At 30.7% G+C, this 20,577-nt stretch overlaps 1 protein-coding gene across 1 annotated transcript; it reads right to left on the bottom strand.

The window, feature by feature from the left end:
- Positions 1–401: 401 nt before the first annotated feature.
- Positions 402–18,815, bottom strand: LOC134700599 (uncharacterized). Its single transcript, XM_063561975.1, has 10 exons — positions 18,565–18,815; positions 16,089–16,362; positions 15,567–15,734; positions 14,598–14,742; positions 6,029–6,062; positions 5,595–5,599; positions 4,772–4,837; positions 3,282–3,334; positions 2,008–2,100; positions 402–881 (listed from the first exon to the last, which is right to left on the bottom strand). The coding sequence occupies exons 1-10, from the start codon at positions 18,718–18,720 to the stop codon at positions 694–696; spliced, it is 1,182 nt and encodes a 393-aa protein (XP_063418045.1). The 5' UTR covers positions 18,721–18,815; the 3' UTR covers positions 402–693.
- Positions 18,816–20,577: the final 1,762 nt, after the last annotated feature.

The raw sequence follows: 20,577 nt of genomic DNA, 5'->3' as shown, positions 1-20,577 counted from the left end.
ACACTTCAAAGGAATGGAAAACAACTGTTATTTTTCCTGACATAGTAGAAAATAATGGTTTATACTCGCTAGCTAAACCTTTTACTAATATGACAGTCGCATATAACTCATTTATATTGTAAAAAATGTGTGATCAAAACAAACAGAAATACTATTCAAAAATAAGAAAAATTGGGATACAGAAGTCAACATTATTTTATTATTTGAAACACTATAAAATAAAAATATTATTTCAACAAAGAAAAACAAAGTGGCATATGCACATTCAATTAACAAAAACATGAGTAAAAATAAAAGACACGAATACAAAAATAACAATAGTACAATAAAACAATGGTGGGATGTATAAATGTTTGAAACACCAAAGGATTGTTACCAAAATGAACTTAACAGTAAAGATTTAAAAGATATATTTATAAATACAAATAAAAAGAACATTATAACACATCCTAAAAGATGATAAACAAATTAAGTATAAAGCATTAAATTAGTGTACCTGATCACATTAACCAATGCATATAAATTTAAGCACATAACACAAATGTCTGATGCTTCTTATAAGTTAAACTTCCTGATTTCAAAGTTAAGTTCTGAGCATTTATTTGTCACATATTATTTAAAAGAATACACACATATATATAGACATATAAAGTTTGATGCAATATTGATATGACTATATAAACGTGGTCTGAATTAAACGTTAGTTGTATGAGTGTTTACAGCATTACACAAGATACCATACATAACTGTATCATTTTCTCGATAACAGGATTGTTTCCATATTGTTAAAGCATGGAACAGCCGGGAATGATACTTTTCCTTGTCAAATGATTCTTTTGTTTCATGTACAGTGTCTTGTCCTCTGTCCGAACCAGTGAGAGCTATAAAACACATATATTATGTTTAAGCCTCTCTCCAAATATTAATCTTAGAAACGTTGGGCTACTGTGTGTCTTTTTATACTTGATATTATATGATGAAGACATAATCTTTCAATCATTTTAATTCAGGTCTGGAGCTGGCATGTCAGTAACTGCTAGGAACCCTGTCTTAATGAATGTATCATTGTCTTTTTTTTTTTTTTTTTTACCTTGTCAGCCTTAGGCCATTGTTAGTCTTGTATGATTTTCAATTTTAGCTACTTATGTATGATTCTGAGATTTGTACGACGTCCATTATCACTGAACTAGTATACATGTTTGTTTAGGAGCCGGCTGAAGGACTCCGTCTGATGTGGGAGTTTTTCGCTGCATTGAAGATTCATTGGTGGCCGTCGGCTGTTGTATGGTCGTTTTTTTTTACACATTCCCCATTTTCATTCTCAAATTTATATATCTGTACCTTTCGCTAGTTTAAGTAATCCATTGAATACAAAGCTTACATTTAAATGGTCCGAGTACACATTTATCGTCAGTTGATTTTCGACGAATATAGTCCTTAGTGTGAACAGTGTGTTACTTGCCAATTTTTTTTATACCCCTCCAAAATGTATTTCTCCATGTTTTATGCCTCATATAGCAAGTAGGGGGATGAAATGACACTGTAACAAAATTTGGGTCCTAAATATTAATATAAAGTAGTGATTAGGTCCAGTTGAAAAAGGTCAAAATTGTCCATATTTTGAGTTAGAGCCGATGAAGTTTTCTATAATTGTGATATAATTTGTCCCAAAAGTAGTACAACACACTGTAAAAATATTATTGAGAAAGCGCAGGTGGGATTTTTTTAATTTTCATTTAGTGTTTAAAAGAAATGCACCACGAAATAACTGTGTACTCGGACCACATGTTATTTCAGAAGACACCGATAGCTTTTTCATGCACAACAGTGTCTTCTCATCTATCAAGTGTATTGTTTTAGCAGTATAATGTTTCGCTATTTCTAAGACCGAACATGTTCGCAAGATAAATTTTGATGTTTGTTATACATGTAACCGTGTCTGATTCTTATCTTCGCCAGACTTATGTACACCGTACGTTTCCAACATGAACCTGACATATTACTTACTAAATAAGGTCCGGATGAATTGCTCCCAGTCTGGAAGAACTGTCACCTTTCTTGGAAAAATATTAAAAAAAGTCTCCCAGTCAATGTCGTCACCTATGAAAAATATTTGTCACAAAAAAAATATTTATATAAAAGTTTGACATCGCTACACATTTTTTATTTGCAAAACATTGTTTATATTTTAGTCGAAAATATGTGTCTTGAAGTCACACCTATATATTAGAGTGTGATCTTTATGTTCTGGATGAAGTAAAAGCTTTAAATATGGAATGATGATTATGTAATTTTTGTTAAAGGAGGCATCAAAGATACCAGAGGGATGGTCAAACTCATGGATTGAAAATAAAATGACAATGGTATGGCTAAAAATAAAAAGACACACAGACAAATAACAGTACAGAAGACATAACATAGAAACATAAAGACTATGCAACACCAACCACAACAAAAACTTCAGTGATCACAGTTGATACAGAAGGGTAAGCAGATAATTGTTTACTCTGCGGTCAAGTGTCGTTAGGTGAATTGCTTCTATTGATGACAATACCCATCTTCGCATGGGCTTCGATCCACTCCTCTCCCGTTCATCCTTAGCAGATTAAGCCAACATTTGTGATAACAATGTTGCGCTATCTATCGGTTGATAAAAGTCACACCCACTCCGAATACATTATTCGTGATCAATGGTAGCATTAGAACTCTCTAAAGTGTGGAGGTGAACACATGGTAGCGTCTAGTGTTTACAAACTTTGGGAAGCAGAAAACAAAATATACGTTGATATTCCAACATTTGGTCACGAAACACACACACGAACGTGTTTTAGATGATTAAGAACATGTAATTGACACCAAATATCGTCTGATATTTTGCGAGGTAAAGACTTGTTACACAAACAGCATGTCGCAATTGTTTGCCCGCATTTTATACATCTACCCATGATCATCGTTTAGGTACTTTTTGTATGAATGCAGCCAGTTAGTACTACAACCAATGAAAATCGTTGCATCGAGGATCCGAAATTCTCTCTTAATCTGCCACGGGAGAACGAGAGGAGTGGATCGTAACCCTTGGCTAGCGAAGATGAAAATATTATAAGCAACGAAACAAACATCTTCCATGGTCGGGTTGTTGTCTCTTTGATTCATTCCCCATTTCCATTCTCAATTTTATCTCCGATGTTTGTCTCATCTTCCATTGTCACTGATCAAATATATTGGACTCAATTAATTAGCATATATTCATATAGATTTTCCAAAAAGTATGTAAGGCTTACCAGATCTAAGACAGATTTTTCTTATATTTTCCAGGATAGAACTAACATCTTGACTGAAAAAAGCATTAATAGCTATAGACACTGATGAATTAAGTTCGGTAAGTGCCATATTTTGCTCCAATTTTAAAGTTCATGGTTACAAGACAATAATTGTTTTAAGTTGCCTTAAAGTCATATGGGAAAGTTACAGAAAAACAGAGCTGTTTTTGTCAAATTTTAATTCTACCACGTTGATTTTTACATCCCAAAAAGGTCAAGATAATGGATTTTGGTGAAATGTGACAAAAACAGCTGGATTTGAACCAAATAAATGACCAGGAAACATAGAGCACAGGCGTCGACAAGCTTTATATTCAAATAAGTCACGTTAAATGTCTTCACAAACATTATTTTTAAAGATCTTAGTTGTCGACGTATGCACTCTATGTTTCTTGTCAAATAATCTTTGGAAATTTACCCATTTTCATTGATTTTTTCGTAAAAATTCAATATGAGTACAACTTGTGACGTCATAATGAAACGCAGAAACGTAAAATTTTCATCAAAATGGCTTATATCCTATCTAGTCAATGTATTAGCTATAATTTATCGTGATATTGGTCAATAAATCCGAATTTGAAATTTACTCTAAAAAAGGGGGCCATTTTAGGACCTTATCGAACATACTCCAAATTTTCCTTTTCATTCATTTTATAATCAAATCACCAACAAATAGAAATGAGAAGATGCAGTATTAGTGCCAATGACACAACTCGCAATCCAAGTCCAAATATGTACAAATCAAACAATTATAGGTAATTCTGTTATTTTGCTTTGCTTGTGTTTGTACTCTTGTTATTCGTTTTTGCTTTGTCTGTCTTTTTTTGTGTCTTTGTTACATATGTCATGGCTTTTTACTTATCAATCCTGTTATTGTGTCTTGGTAAATTTTTATTTACATATTTGTTTGTTTTTACAGCGATTAAGATAATAATACAATGTTGGCTTTGTTCCCCTATTTTTGACATTTAAACTTATTACTATGTCCGTTTAATTTGTTCACATATCGTTGATAATATATTGGACTATTGATGCGACTGTCATACAAATGAGAGGTTTACCTAAAAATTAAAACCAGGTTTAATCCACAATTTTCTATTTTAGAAGATGCCTGTACCAAGTCAAAATATGACAGTTGTTGTCAATTCGTTTAATGTATTTTAGGTTTTCAATTTGCTATTTGGCTAGAAACTTTTCTTTTTGAATTGTCCTCGGAGTTCAGTTGTTTTGTGATTTTACTTTTAATACAAACCAACTCATTGGCGAATTTCTTTATCCCTAATTATAATTTAAAACAGTTAGAACTTTTCAAAGAGGCAATTTGTTACTGCAAATTTACCTCTTGTTATTCATTTTTAACAAAATAGCTGATAATGATGGTGTAAAAATTTGTGTATTCTAGCGAATACATAATTTATATTCAGCATGTTATATTATAAAAAGTTACTTACTTCTTGACCAACGGCACATCATTATTAGTATTTCTATTGACCGTCGGTATATCGATACTAGGATTCCTATAAACGAATCCAAAAATCGATATAACATAACTAATGTTATGAACAGTAAACTTTACGATAATATGCAATTGCATTATGTGTTCTTTTTTTATTTCGTTTATTGTAGACTACTCAATGACATAAAAACAAACAAATGAAAGAATAAAATTCATTTCTCTTACAGCCGCCTGTTTCCCTTTAATAAGTGTGAATAATAATGCTACTTTTTAAGGTTCAAACTCAAGGTAATATTAATTCGAAGAAAACACCAAAATATTGAAATATGTTGGACAAGTTTGTGTGTTAATTATGAAATAATTTATTGATTTGCAAAACACAACCCGTTAATGAATATGTGGATCACTGATGCGGATTGACACCGTACAAAGAAACCCTGTCTTTGAACATATTGAACGGTGTCAAAAAGTTCGATTTTTTTGTTAAAATATGCAGCATTACGCGTTGCTAATGAATGTGAATCCCGAAAATGGTTTCGAACGGATGAAATTTCGAAAGCATTTTTTACAGCATTGTGTCGATACCGCTGCTGGCGGGCTATCAGAACCCGAATTAATCATTAGATCAGCAGTCAGAATTTCGGAATTACATCATTTATAACGAACCTAAACGAATTTTAAATTGTCCGTTTATAAATTGTGCAGCGTCGGATAGAAATTTATCTTTTGCAATAAATATCAGAGAACTTTTAACCTATTTTGAGCTAAAATAATCTCTTTGACGATTCTGTAGCTGTTTGAAAATTGATTCGATATACGAATCCTACATAACAGACCAACATAGATAATTTATTTTGTATTAAAATGTTACAAAATTGATCAATAACAGATACATGTATATGAATTTGCACACTTGCATAAGGTCGATTTCTTTTCGACACAGCTCAATCTATAAGTTATAAAAAATACTAAGGTTTCAACTACCTAATGCAAAGTTGGCCATAGATAAATTTCGCTATTATTATCCAGTTTTGGACGTTAATAATGCTTTTAAACTGAATCGCAGCCAACACATTATGTTTCAACCAATGCCTTGGTATCAAGTCGTATTATAGTTCACATGTGTTCATGTATGCATTGACGAACGTGTGTATTACGTATATTTAAATCATTTAAAATTACCAAAGAAGATTTTTTCAATGTGAATCAATACATAAATTTAGTTAAATAATAAATGATAATAATAACTTACCTTATTGATCATGGAAATACCGTTGCTATGATTACTATCAAATACAAACAAAAATAATTAAAAAACAAAGTCTGACAGGGAAAACGGTTAGTATCGAGTGCTGATATTTTGTACTCCAAATCGTCAGAAAGAAAGTAACGTATATTTATTGGCATACACAGATTAATTCTGAGTAAGAGTGAAGTCTATTGAATCACTAGTACTACTAGTCATATGTGTATGACGTACAAAAAGTAGATTTTTTAAGGTAAACGTTTTAAGTTTTACTACTATCCGGAAAATAAGAAAAATTAGACTAGAATATGATAGACATCATGAAAAAAAAGACATCTGTAAAAATTGCACTTTTGCAACAACAAAATAACATTTCAGTTCGTGCTAACAAATCATTATAATGGAAATAAGAAAAATTACAAAAATGTTGTGTGGATGCAGTAGAATCTGTTGCCCTAGCTGTAGCGTTTGCCATTATACTTGTACAGTTAATGTATTTGCCCGTAAAAGAGCTGTACAATTATTCCATTTACTAGTAATTAATGTTTTATTTCTTTAACTGTATTTTATCTCTGTCCTCTTCTAAGTTTCTGTATTATTTGATCTCTTCAGGAGAGTTGTCTTGTTGGCAATCATATCACATCTTATTTTATCTATATTGAAGAATATAATATAGAATGCATTCTTGACTTGCTGTAGCACTCGTGTTACTTATCCGAACTCAAAGAGAGTTAGTGAATATAGAAACAATAAAAGAATGTTAAACTCTCGGAGGGACACAATTAATGTAATCTACTTTTTTCACAGATGTAAATACTACTCTAGTGTCTAACATTCATATGTTAAAATTCGGTCAATATTTAAAAACAAAAGATTTATGCATTATAGTTTTTCAATACACCTGTTTTACAAACCATACCTCTTTTAGAGAGATATATGATATTCTTTGATTACGTACTTTTCCCCATATATAAAATCTCTGAGTTTCATCTCATTCAACACAGAGATTATACATAGATTATACACACCAAATGTACATTGGTCTGGATGTAGATAAAAAGCGCGTCTGGCGTACTAAATTATAATCCTGATAACTATCATCTTTTCTACGCCAGTTTTATTTTTGTAACCGAAACGAAATATATATATATTGACAATAAGGCATATCATTGACATAAAATTAAGTGTTAATATAAATTCAAAGTTTTATTGCCATATAAACTTTACAGTTTGTGACATATAACAACAACAAAAACAAATAAAGACAATAACTAAGTAACTCAATATATATATACACAAATTCAGGTAAATATTAAAGGGTCCCTTGTCCTCAGTTCCATTGACTTTTTTTATAAAGGATCCTAGTTTATTCACTTGTGTTGGTGTTGATGGGTTAAGTATATATATAACTTTGTCATTGTCAGTGAGATTAGCAAATAAATTACTTTCACTATTAATGCAATCAAAATATGTTAATCTAATATTTGAATTATGAGAACAATTTATTAGGAAATGTTTCTCATCATCTAGTACTTTACATTTTTTGCAAAGTCTCTCTTCGCGAGGAATTTTAAAATGCCTCCCTTTTTCAATTAATAATGAATGGTCAGTGATTCTAAGTTTTGTAATTAATTTTCTATATTCAAAGTTTGGGTTAGAGAGGTAAGGTTTGATCAATAGATTTGGCTCAAGTGCTTTATAAAAATTTAATTTACTTTTATCATCAATAGATGTTAACTTATTTATCAACAGGTTGTTGTAGTATGAGTTTATTTGGGGTTTAATATAGCTTTTAATATTTTTTAATTGTTTTAAATTATCACAGGTTTTTAGTCTATCTATATCAATGTTAGATTCAGAAAGAATATATTTTGCAAAAGTGAACCATGAATAGGTGCCACTAGAATCCAAAGTTTTAGTTAATTGAAAAGATTCATGTAATAAGGGATTCAAATTTGAGGTGAAAAGCCTTGCTAAATACATAATAGTTTGGGTTTTTATATGACATTCAATAGGCAGTCTTCCCAATTCGTTCCTTGTACCAAAATTTGAGGCACTCTTGTTAGTGCCAAGGGTAAACTTGCAATACCCAAGATGCAAGTTTTCTATTGGAGTCTTGTCAATAAAATTAAATGGGTCCACAATTTTTCCAGAAACCAAAGCTCTTTTTTTAGCTTTGAAATATGTTATATATGAGTCCAAATATGTTATATCAGAATTATAAGTCAATATAGGTCTCACTAAGGTGTCAAATAAGTTATTTGACACTCTGATAGGAAGGCTGCCAAGAGAATTAGTATATGTTTTAATAGAGAACAAAACCTTTTTTGCCTTTTTTGTTAATTCAGCTGTACTATGACTAAGATTACCATTTGATTTAATCAGCAGACCCAAGTAAGGATATTCTGAAACATTCTCTATTTTTTTGTTTTTATATACAAGTATAGATGTTTCAGGCTTTTGCTTTGTTGTTGAAAAGACCATACTTTTTGTTTTATTTATGTTTAGAGAAAGCTGCCAGTTTTCACAAAACATGGAAACTTTATTTAGACTATTTTGGAGACCCTCCTTAGATTCTGATAGTAAAAGCAGATCATCAGCAAACAGGAGGGAGCCTAGTTTACTATTTATAAGCTCCAGTGGACTTGAGTTGTCATCTTCCAAACCTTTAGTGATATCATTTATAAAAATATTGAACAAAGTAGGACTTAATGAATCCGCTTGTTTCACACCTCTAGTAATGTCAAAATAGTCAGAAATGTGATCTTTATGTTTTAAAGAGGATTTTGTATTTAAATATTGTTGTTTTATTACTCTGTAAAAAGACTTTCCTACTCCCATTTTGCATAATTTATACAGAAGGGCTGTCCTCCATACAGAGTCAAATGCCTTTCTTAAGTCAATGAAGCATGCATATATTGTTTTGTTATTTTTGTGTATATATTTATTAATTAAAGATTTTAATATGAAAATACTGTCAGCAGTTCTGTGGTTTTCTCTGAAGCCAAATTGACAGTTATTCAGCTGTTTATCCACAACTGTGATTAATCTATTATTGAGTACAGCATTGAATATTTTAGGAAGATTACTGATTAAGGATATACCTCTGTAATTATTGGGATCAGATTTGTCTCCCTTCTTATGAAGTGCAATTATATATGAGTCCTTCCATGATTTTGGGTATATACCTGTTTTTAGAATTAAATTAAATATTTTAACAATTGACTTAATTATTACTTGATTTGAGGTTTTAATTATTTCATTTATAATTCTATCTGGTCCAGCAGACTTTTGAAGTTTTATTCCTCTGATTACCTTATTTACTTCTGAACAAGATATTGGAGCATCTGTTTCAGCTTTGAAGTCTATATTATTTTCTAATAGCTTTAACTGTGATTCAATGTCTATCATAAAAGCATTATTTATAGATGAAGGTTTACCTTGATCTTGAAAATGTTTTATTAAAACTTCTTCATCTTTTAATACCTCTGGTATTTCATCTTTTTCTGTTTTATTCTTAAGAGATTTTAAAATTTTCCAATATTCCTTTGGATTTTGATTGATATATTCACTTAAACAATTATAAAGTTTTTGTTTATATTCATACTTTTTGTGTTTAACCATTTTCTTCAAGTTTTTTTTTAACTCAAAAAACTTTTGCTTTAAACTATTATTATTTGGATTATTTCTTATTTTGTTTCCTATTTTATTTATTTGACGCTTGGTTTCATATATGACATTGTCTGACCAAACTTGTTTAAATTTCCTTTTCTTCTTCCTCCTTTTAGTTTTTGGAGTTGCTTTACAAGAAAGGCTTGAAATATTATCTAAAATTTTTGTCAATTTTTCTGTAGCCTCATCAACACCAACCTGATTTTCCTCATAATTAACCATTTCAAACTCTATTATCTCATCCTTTACATTTTCAGTCTATAAAGCATCAATCAGTTTAAGTTTAGAATTTTCTGTCCATTTATATGATTTAATCCAGTGCCAACCTTTTTCCTCAAGGCCAATTTCTTTATCTATATTTATAGAGCACTTCATATATAAAGTAATTTGAACATGATCTGATAGGTAAGTAAAATCGTTTGTTTTAAAATATTTGACTGAGGACAGGAGACTCTCGCTAACAACAGCATAATCAACAGTACTAAATCCACTGCTTGACATATATGTATAATATCCCAATGAGTCACCTAAAAATCGACCATTGAGTAAACGCAGCCTTGAAGACAAACACAAGTCTAATAACTTTGTACCAACTGTATTTACAGAAGTATCTTGATTGTTTCTATTAATTTCTGAATCAGTAATATAATTTTCAGGGAGTAAATCAAAACCATCAAAATTATTGATGTGATCAGAATCATTTACAATAAAGTCAGCTCTTTGGCCAGTTCGAGCATTTAGATCTCCAATTAATACAATCTGTCCATTCATGGAGAAAGATGATATCTCATTTTCTAAAAAATCTAAGTCATTATCATAGTGAGATGATGAAAAGGGGGGTATATAAAGAGCGCACAGATAAATATCATGTACAAATCCAAAAAAGTTCTTATTCAACTTAAGCCATAGTCTATTTGGCGAGGTTGTTGCTTCTTTTAAATATGTAATGCCTTTAAAGTATGGCTTTTTTATAGTAACAATAATGCCCCCACTATACCTTCTTGCTTTTTTTCTTTTTTTACGGGACTTAGAAATAATACAATGGCCTTCCAATTTAAATTCTTTAGATTCTCCCTTCCAGGTTTCTAAAAGTATGTTTATGTCACCTTTTAAATTCTCAATAAACAATTCATCTTCAAGTTTGTCTCCAAGGCCATGAACATTCCATGAGGATATAGATAAATTTTTATAACAATTTGACATTTGAGCATATAAATCTTTCTTATTTTGTTGTAAACCTGAAAACCTCAATATTCACAATATAAAGTTCAAATGATATTACCTTGTGTATGGTCTATGGGAGGTAACTCTATTCTTTAAATTCAGAAAAATCAATATTTTAAGCCCTTGCATATATACTAGTATTTACCAATTATATTAAAATCAATACCAAAGACAATTTAATGTAATAAACAAATTTATATTTATATTGTTGTATATATCAGTGCAAAAACCTATTTGTCATATAATTTTATTTTATTTCTAGTCACACTTTGAACATATAAAAAAAGAAATTAAAAAATAAAAATAAAAAAGCTTTTCTTTTGAATTTATTTTACATGTACACCTCCCATTTGTGTTTTAGTTCTATATATAGAAAATCAGTTTGTAACAGGACATATGAAAATTCCATAAGGCGGTAAACATATACCAGTAAGCAATATATCAATAAACTATACATTTTTCTTCTAATGATTCATACATATTTTCCATTGACATAAAAAATCAGTTTGTAATCAGAACATATGAAAAGTACATATGGCGGTAAACATATACCGGTAAGCAATATATCAATAAACTATACATTTTTCTTCTAATTATTCATACATATTTATCACTGACATAAAAAAATCAGTTTGTAATCAAAACATATGAAAAGTACATATGGCGGTAAACATATACCGGTTATATATCAATAGACTAGATTTTTCTTCTAAACATTCAGACATATTACCACTGACCCGTTCTCATTTCCTGTAACATGAGCTCCATCATATTTACAATTTTATTTCTGCCATTCATAGCACTTTCACACCCTACATGTATAGGGTTATTAAAATGAGATTTCTGCTCAAAAGCTTGATGATCTCTCTGCTTTCTGTTTGTTATTGAATTTGGCATTTGATAATTAGGTATACCATTGTTTCTTACATGATTTGTTTTTGTGTTATATTCATTGTTTTCCCATAACTTTACATTTAGTAGTGTATTGAGTACTCTTTTAATGGACATAACCATAATTGGAATGCCATGACCTTTAATATGTATTCCATCTACAAAATAATCAGGCTGAATGAAATCATACCTTACAAAATGTAAATCTAAATCTTTACATAATTCATACAATTGAACATTAAAAATAAGGCGGTGTTCATTGAAAAACTTAGCATAATATCTGTCACTCAAAAAACGTGGCAGTATTTCACCAAAAGTGATTGTTGCATCTGGGTTATATCTTTGTGTCACTCTGACTAGTTCTTCTACTTCTTCGATAACCTCGTCCGGTGTTTTCTGTTCCATATCATTGGAGCCTATTTGGAACATTATATGTTTTGCTTTATCTCTAAACGATTTGATATACTGAATTGCTCCAAACACTGTTTTGTCGTGTAGAGTGGTAACTTTAACTTTTCTATTTTTGTACAATCTTTTGCCGTCAATGTCTTTGATAAATAAATCATAGGTATCCCTGTGGTGGCTGTTTTCCTTCCTTAAAGTTGGATTTCTCACACCAGCATAAGATTTTATATTATTATTGCTTCTGTCGGGCTCATTTTTCTCACTGTTTTTCTTTTCAGATATTCTTTCGGTTTGTGTGTGATTATCTTCTTCGGCACTTTCTACATGTAGTTTTGTATCCTTGGTTTTCGTCTCTGCATGGTAGGTTTGGTCCTCTACGCGTTTTTCTGCTTCTTTTTCAATTGTATGTTGCAATTCTTTTATGTTTTGTTCCATTTTGACAACTCGTTGGATTTCTTGATTTCTTTCATTTGCCATTTCTTTCAATCTATCCTCATTCTTTTTTATTTTCAATGATTTTTCTTTTTCAATTTGTTCATTCAAATGTTCTATCTTGTTTAAATTAGTTTGCAAGTTAGTACATAGATTTTGTACTGCTTGTAATTCAGTGTCTTTTTTCACAAGTTCAATTTCTAGGTCATGTATTGTTGTTTTCATTTGAGTTATCTCCTCTTTGTGGCGAGTTTGTTCGGACCTAATCTTTTCAAGTTCAGATTCAAGAATTTTCATCTTAGCTTGATCATATCCCTCTTGGTTGTTTAGGACAGATGTATTCGGTTTGAATGTTTCATTTTGTGTTTCATTTTCTGAAGGTACATGTATCTTTTCAATATCAATTATAACTTTATCTGCCTGTACATGTACATGTTCAGCTATTGGTTCCAGGTCTTCTGGAGATTCTATATCAATTAGTTCATTCTTCTTAAACTTTAATTCACTAAAAATTTTATCTACATCACAAGGGAGGTTCCCTTTCTGTTTAATCTCTTTAATTTTATTGATTGTTTCATTTATGACTTTAAATTCAGATTGTAACCATTCACTTGTCCCCTGACCCTGGATAGTGGCTTTTTTGGTTGTATAGTAAATAGTAATCACAAAGAGTTTCTGTTTATCCAATGTAATCGACACTGCTGATTTGAATAATTCTTTCTTTGGGATTTTATTTGTAAATGCATGTTTATCATCAGCAATTTCTATCAGTTTCGATTTCTGGTCAAAGTCATTCCATTCAACTTTTGCTTTTTCATGACTTCCAAGAATTTTGAAGTAACGAATTAAAAGGGCTCGCCTCCATAGATAAATATTCTCATTTTTTAGTTCAAATGTTGCTTGATTTGATCCTATTGTGTGTTTAATTGTTGTTGCCCCTGTTTTTGACCTCGTGTCCGTCGTGGTATGGGGGTTTGGGCTGTCTTTTCCAATTGATGGCATTTTAAACGTTCAATTTAAATTTTTGTTAAATTTCTATATTCGTACTTTTGTTTTGTTGAATTCTGTTACTTTGTAGTAACCCTTTATATTGAGGGTTTCAGGCCACAATTAAATTAAATTTGCTCTAGCATGTTAAAAAACATGGGCGCCGCCATTGCACCGGATATAAACGAAATAAAGGAACAGAAGAAGTTACCACACATTATCTCAATAAATGACGAATTGAAATGAAATGTTAAAACCCTTTTTGGTTTCCCCTATTAACTCGAGTATCGTTCGAGTTTCAAAAAAACTGGCGAATATAAGCAAAAACTTCATATTTCTTGAGATTATGTAACACGTTCTGACAGATTCTTTTTTAAAATAATAATATCTCTACACAACCAGTCCTCTAAAGGAAATATCAATAAATTAACAAAAAATCAGCCTTTATTGACATACCAATGAAAAAGATGCTACTCAAATAGGGAAAACAATTCAACAGTCATCAATCAATTTAGCAAACACAAATCCTGGTTACATACTATAACTGAGGATAATACATCCACTATGTGAGGAAAACAGCAGAACAACAGAACAACAGAACAACAGAACAGCAGAAACATTGATGAACAGAAAAGAAAACTTCAACATACATAGGAACGGAATGCAGATAACAACTGCCATATTCCTGACATGGCATAGTAGTGGGTTGAACAAGGTTTTCGAAACGCTAATATTGTGTTATATAAGTAAACACGTGTTCATATTATACAGTTTTCTCTAATATGTGCAAATCTAAAGAAGGATGCAAAAACTTCATTTTTTCATTCAAAATTGCTACAAAAGGCCATCATACTCCTTTTATAAAAATCACTGAACACAAATTCGGATGAAAATAAACACCTTATAAACACAATTTAGCTCTACATTTGTTTGTTACTTAAACTAATATAAAATACACATATACCTTGATTGGTCATTCTTTTCAGTTCCTTGTCTTCTCCTCTTGATAAAATATATGCTGCATAAAACAACTATGAATCCCACACAACTTCCCATGCCAGCTTTTAAATAAGTACTTGAGTCACTTTCAACAACTACGTGCATCATTTCTGAAAGACAAAATATAATGAATTAGATGTAACCAAACCATCGTTACCTTTTTAAAAATCAAAATAGAAAATGTGAAATTATTCTATGCAATCAATCTAGCCCGTCATATCTAAAAGTTTTTGTTTTATGGATAATTTGATGTTAAAATAATTCGACTGTGTTGTGTTTTTTGCTACTTTGTTTTAAGTAGAGGTTGTGATTTTACGAAGCATTATGTCTATGGTCTTTATTTTCATTCAAAGGTTATTTTCATAGATTTAGAAATTCTCATTTTTTTAATACAATATCTTTGTATTATGTGTTTGTGTGATTTGTATTAATTTTGTATTTGTTTTATTTCTCCAAATTTATATTACGGCAGCGTGATTTGTTGTATTACCTTAACAAATAACAAACGACATTATTATAATTGTAGCATTATTTTGATCACAAGGGCTACAGCGAAACTCAGACTTGACATTAATAATAAAATAATAATGAAAATTCATAGAGCGACCTATATAAAAAATAAAAATTATTCTGAGGCGCTGTACATTCAGCATGGTAATAAAAACAAATCAAAGACAAAAACATAAAACATACACTGTGTTAGATTCAAGTACTAACATAAAATATCAAACATAAATGCCTACCATAGCATAAAAGTTCCTAAAAAAACAACGCTGTAAAACAACAAATTAAAAAAATAAATAGCAATCTAGGTTAAAAAGCATGCAAAACAAGCAAAAATAACAAACAAAATGCATTAAAAGTTTATACAAAACTATATAAACTAGTAAAAACCCGTAAAAGAGAGGAAAACAAACGTACATGATCTACAAACCTCTGTCTGGTATACAAGCCATATTATGTGTTGTGTTACAAGGATGCCACATTTCAGTATTATTCGGGCATGATGTCATGCATTGATGACAGGAGTTCAAAGATTGAGCAGGATTATAGGAGGTACCGTTAATACATGGTTTACACTGTGTATCTGTAAAACTTGATGCTAAAAATATAAAATATAGTTCACTTACGAAGGGTGCACAACGTTGTTGTAAAAAAAAAAAATCTGTTCCTCAAATTGAGTGTTAGGGAAGGGATTTTTTTATTTGTAATTGTAAACATACATTATATCAGTTCAATAATCTAAAGAAAAAAAGGTATACTGACGCAAGTCTATATATCCAAAGATCTAAATTCAATCGCGAATTTTATCATATGTAAGCAATACTGAGTTAATAAGAATAGGAAAAAGGTACTTTTATTTAGAAGGCAACGTGGTTTATCACTTTATGTCTCCCAAAGTATATGGTATATGTGTCATGAACGTAATTAACTCTAAACCATGAATCAATCTTACCATTTGCTACTAACCCATGACCAGCAGAACAAAAAGTATTGGTCTGACAAAAGCCTCTTCCTGGTTCTCGTTGGTCTTTTGTAAAATGATACCCAAGAATACATCCACAAACAGTGTTCGCTGTTGGTGTGCATGGAGACAGGATAGCTGATACCCAATGATTCATGACAACCTCTTCACACCTTGTGCAACTAGTACAGTAGTTTGCTCTGTTTGAGGTAACCTGATAGGCGCCATTGGGGCATGGAACACACTGCATTTGGGTGTTTGAATTCTGTAAGATTTGTATATAACCACTGGATTAAATTATAATTCATTGTCCGAACCAAGCAAACCATGTTTAAAACATATAAGCTAAATTATGTAACAGATAGTGTACACACAATCTTTACATGAGTTGAAACCAAAGTAAAAAAACCTTTTAAATGCCTTCCATTTGCAGACCGAAGTTAAAATAATTGATATACCTAGTAATTGATTTACTCATACAATTTATTGCAACTGACAATTGTTTTTTCTTAATCATGTCAACAACTCATTTACTGTGCTGTATGTCTTTAGATAAACTAGTTGAAGATACCAGGATTGCGCGCGTTCTACCTACAAAAGACTGATCAGTGACCCTCGATTCCAAAAAAAAAGGCCAATTGTTAAAAAGCATCAATACCCAACCTTCGTAAAAGGTTTGCAAAATAAAGCTAAGGGAATCTATTCCTAGCGTAGACATGTTTAGTTTGTCGTAAATTTAAAGTTATCCATTGTTCCCCACCAATGCATTTCCGGATTGTGTCGCTTGAGAAGCCACCCACACATGTAATATTCTCATTCCCACACCATATGTTGATCGAGAAAAGGGAGATCTCGAATACAGAATAGCACTTATTTGCGAAAAGCCGGAAAAAGGATGGAATTAAGCTCGGATTGTACAAAACAAATCAGTTCGAGGCTAATGCTTCCCGTTTCATTTTTACCTTTATATGTTTGGACCGAAAATTTTCTTTTTCTTAGATGTGTCATTATACATGTTATAATTGATTCTATATGTGATTGCCAAGGTTTTTTTTTAAATGTGGATATTGCGGTTTAAAAAGTAAAATCACAAAAATACTGAACTCAGAGGAAAATCAATTTGGAAAGTCCATAATCACATGGCAAAATCAAAAAACAAAACGCATCAAAAACGAATGGACAAGAACTGTCATATTCCTGACTTGGTAAGGCATTTTCAAATGTAGAAAATGGTGGATTAAACCTGGTTCTATAGCGCTAACCCTCTCACTTTAATAACAGTCTCATCAAATTCCGCTACATTTATATGATGCGTTAAATAAACAGTCACAATTAATAAAATATATGAATCAAATAGATGTTCAATAGTCAATACCGTCATTTAGTTTGTGAGAATAAATGATCGATTTGATATAATGTGCTTAAAGGGGCACTAGCTGCGAGATAAATAAAAAATCTATTATATTATTCTTTTTGCTCAATCATTAATGAAATGGAAAGAATGAAATAATAATTCGCTTATAGCAGCCAGTTTGATTCAATTTTGTCAAAATAAGCCAATAAACATTGATTTTGAATTATTCACTTGCAAGTGAATAATTCGACCTCATTGAATCCGTATTCATTTGCATTTCAATTTAACCCCTTAGTTTGAGATAGATAACACATGAATTGTATGTGAAATGTTATTTAAAGAAAAAGAATGTCAGCATTGCAAGTGAAACAAAGAAAAATCCAACAGCACGAGTTTGCTTAAGTTATTTATATCTATATTTATGTTTACCGCGCTTAGATGGTAATCGGATGGCTTTATAGGTTAACTCGATGGTAAATTAGATGGCGTCTAGACTAAAATATACACGAAACGAAGCTACGTATCTTCATGACCTGTTTATTGTTTCTTCTAGACTTTTAATAGTTTGGATAAATGTTATACATTGTTATAAACCAAACATGAGAATTTGTTTAAAATCGATGAGCATGAATTTGATATTTGTATAACATTTTAATTCGTGGTGCTTAATAGTGTTTTATAGTAATTTTACTTATTCATTGTAAATTTAAGTGATAACATATAATACCTAAACCCACTAGTAGTGTTTCTACATAATTCCTTAAAAATTGAAATTTCTACATAATCCCTGATTATATAAATTTAATGTAATATAGACATAATATATTTAAATTAATGATAAAATCTAGAAATTCAGAATAAAGACAAGAAAACATGGACTTGTTTTCCCCAAATAGTTTGCCTCCAAAAACTATGGTCACGACTTAACATATTGATATAAATTTAAATACTCTTTACAATGCAATATCATTATGATCAAGATTAAAATAAACCATTTGACAAAAGATTATTGGATCATGTTCAAATAATTATATAATTAATATACATACTTCCTAATTTAGAAAAAGGTTGATATTTTATATTAACTTTTATGAAAAAGGGAATGCTACTCACCACACAGTCGCCAACCGAATGGAATCCAGGTCCACAGTAAAAACATACTTTCCCGTTTTTCTCATACGAAGGCCATGAACTGTAATTACAGCAAATAGAGTCCAAGGAAGAATGAAGCACAAAAAAGTAAAACAAAATCTGTCGGTGATAAATCATAATTTATGATTTTAAATAATTTAAGAGCTACATGCTTTAGTTTCATTTCATATTCCCATTTGTGAATTTAAATTGAGAAAAAGAAACAATGTTTAACCTGGATATACCAAAACCTTTCAAAATAGAATCAAACACGAATGACGTACTTTAACCTTCGATGATAGACACATATATAACATTTAAATGTAAATCTTCTGTCCTTTAACAATTTTACACATAACGGTTATACATACATGTACATTTTTTTTTTTGTCCTCTGTTGAATAAAAGGAACTTCGAAATAACCGATATGCAATTGCAACCAAACATTTAAAAAATAAGAAACAGATATCCAAAGGTAAAAAAGTGTCTACCCAATATAACAAGTATTAGACATAGTGTTGATTCTAAAAAGAACTGTAAATTTTATATGCAGTTCCGATTCTAGAAAATCTGTATATTTAGTAGAACGTATAATATCAAGGCTTTATTATCAATTACTTACCATATTTATTGATTGACAAATAGCATTCGCAAATCAGAAAACACAAACAGAAAAAAAAGTTTCTTATTTTGGACAGCCACGTGGTTTTCTTGCTGTTCACATCTTTATCCTCCCCTTTTACATCTTTCTCTGTGGAATGAAACAAGAATGTCACAAAAACGCATGAAAGCACGTGTGTTGATATCAAAACAAGCCAGGGCTGATTTGAAAAATAAAACGAATGATAAGCCTTAGACCTAAGTTTCAATTATCGAAAATATACACTGATTCCAGTCGGAGTTAACTTATATAAGAGCTACCAAATTTGGCAAAAGTCAATCTTCCTTAGGTATGAAAAAAGTAAAATCACAAAAATACTGAACTTAGAGGAAAATCAATTCGGAAAGTCCATAATCACATGGCAAAATCAAATAACAAAACGCATCAAAAACGAATGGACAAGAACTGTCATATTCCTGACTTGGTACAGGCATTTTCAAATGAAGAAAATGGTGGATTAAACCTGGTTCTATAGCGCTAACCCTCTCAAAATGAAATGATTTACAGTTGTGGTGAAAAAGAAATTTTGAAATTCTGAATATGATGTACCTCCCACGCATTGGTTGAAGGTTTCATTAAATCATCGTCTGATTTATATCGCTGATAGTTATCAAATGTATATGCTCCAGGCTTATCATTTGATACGCCAGACGCGCGTTTTGTCTACATAATAGTTATCAAAGGTACCAGGATTATCATAAGATTCATCAGTGACGATCAGATTAAAAAAGTTATAAAGCCAAACAAGTAAAACGTTGAAGAGCATTGAGGACCCAAAATTCAAAAAATTTGTTCATTCTAATGCTGAACTTAAACCAAAAACAGCTAAGGTAATGTTTGCCTGTGATAAGAAAATCTTTAGTATTTAGAAAAAAATCATACTTTGGTAAACAGATTTTTTTTTGAAATGGCCATATAATTGACATATAAACACCGCAGTGCTGACTACTGGGCTTTTGATACCCTCGGAAACGAAACGTCCATCAGCAGTGGCATCGACCCATTGGTAGGAATAGTTATCAAAGGTACCAGGCTTATAATGTAATACGCCTTAAATTCTTTTTTTTTTTATATTTTCCATTTATTTCCTTTTTTTTCGTAAAAACTTCACTTTGGTTTATTTGTTTTTTTCACTTAAATTGAGGATCAAATCTTTTGATTAGTGTTTATATATATTTTGTTTTAAATCTTCACATGATCAGTTTAAATTTATAGAACCAAATCTAGATATCAGCATACAATCTATTGTTACTGTAGCCTCTTGTTTGTATTTCGTAAATCGACCATAATACAAGAAAAGATAATACCTTTTTTTGCAGCCCTTTCCTCGATCT

This window comes from Mytilus trossulus, unplaced genomic scaffold (genome assembly GCF_036588685.1).
Source record: "Mytilus trossulus isolate FHL-02 unplaced genomic scaffold, PNRI_Mtr1.1.1.hap1 h1tg000164l___fragment_2___debris__unscaffolded, whole genome shotgun sequence".
NCBI classification, from domain to species: Eukaryota; Metazoa; Mollusca; class Bivalvia; order Mytilida; family Mytilidae; genus Mytilus; species Mytilus trossulus.
Note: the sequence above shows the minus strand (reverse complement) of the source record. Positions and strands in the feature narration are given on the sequence as shown.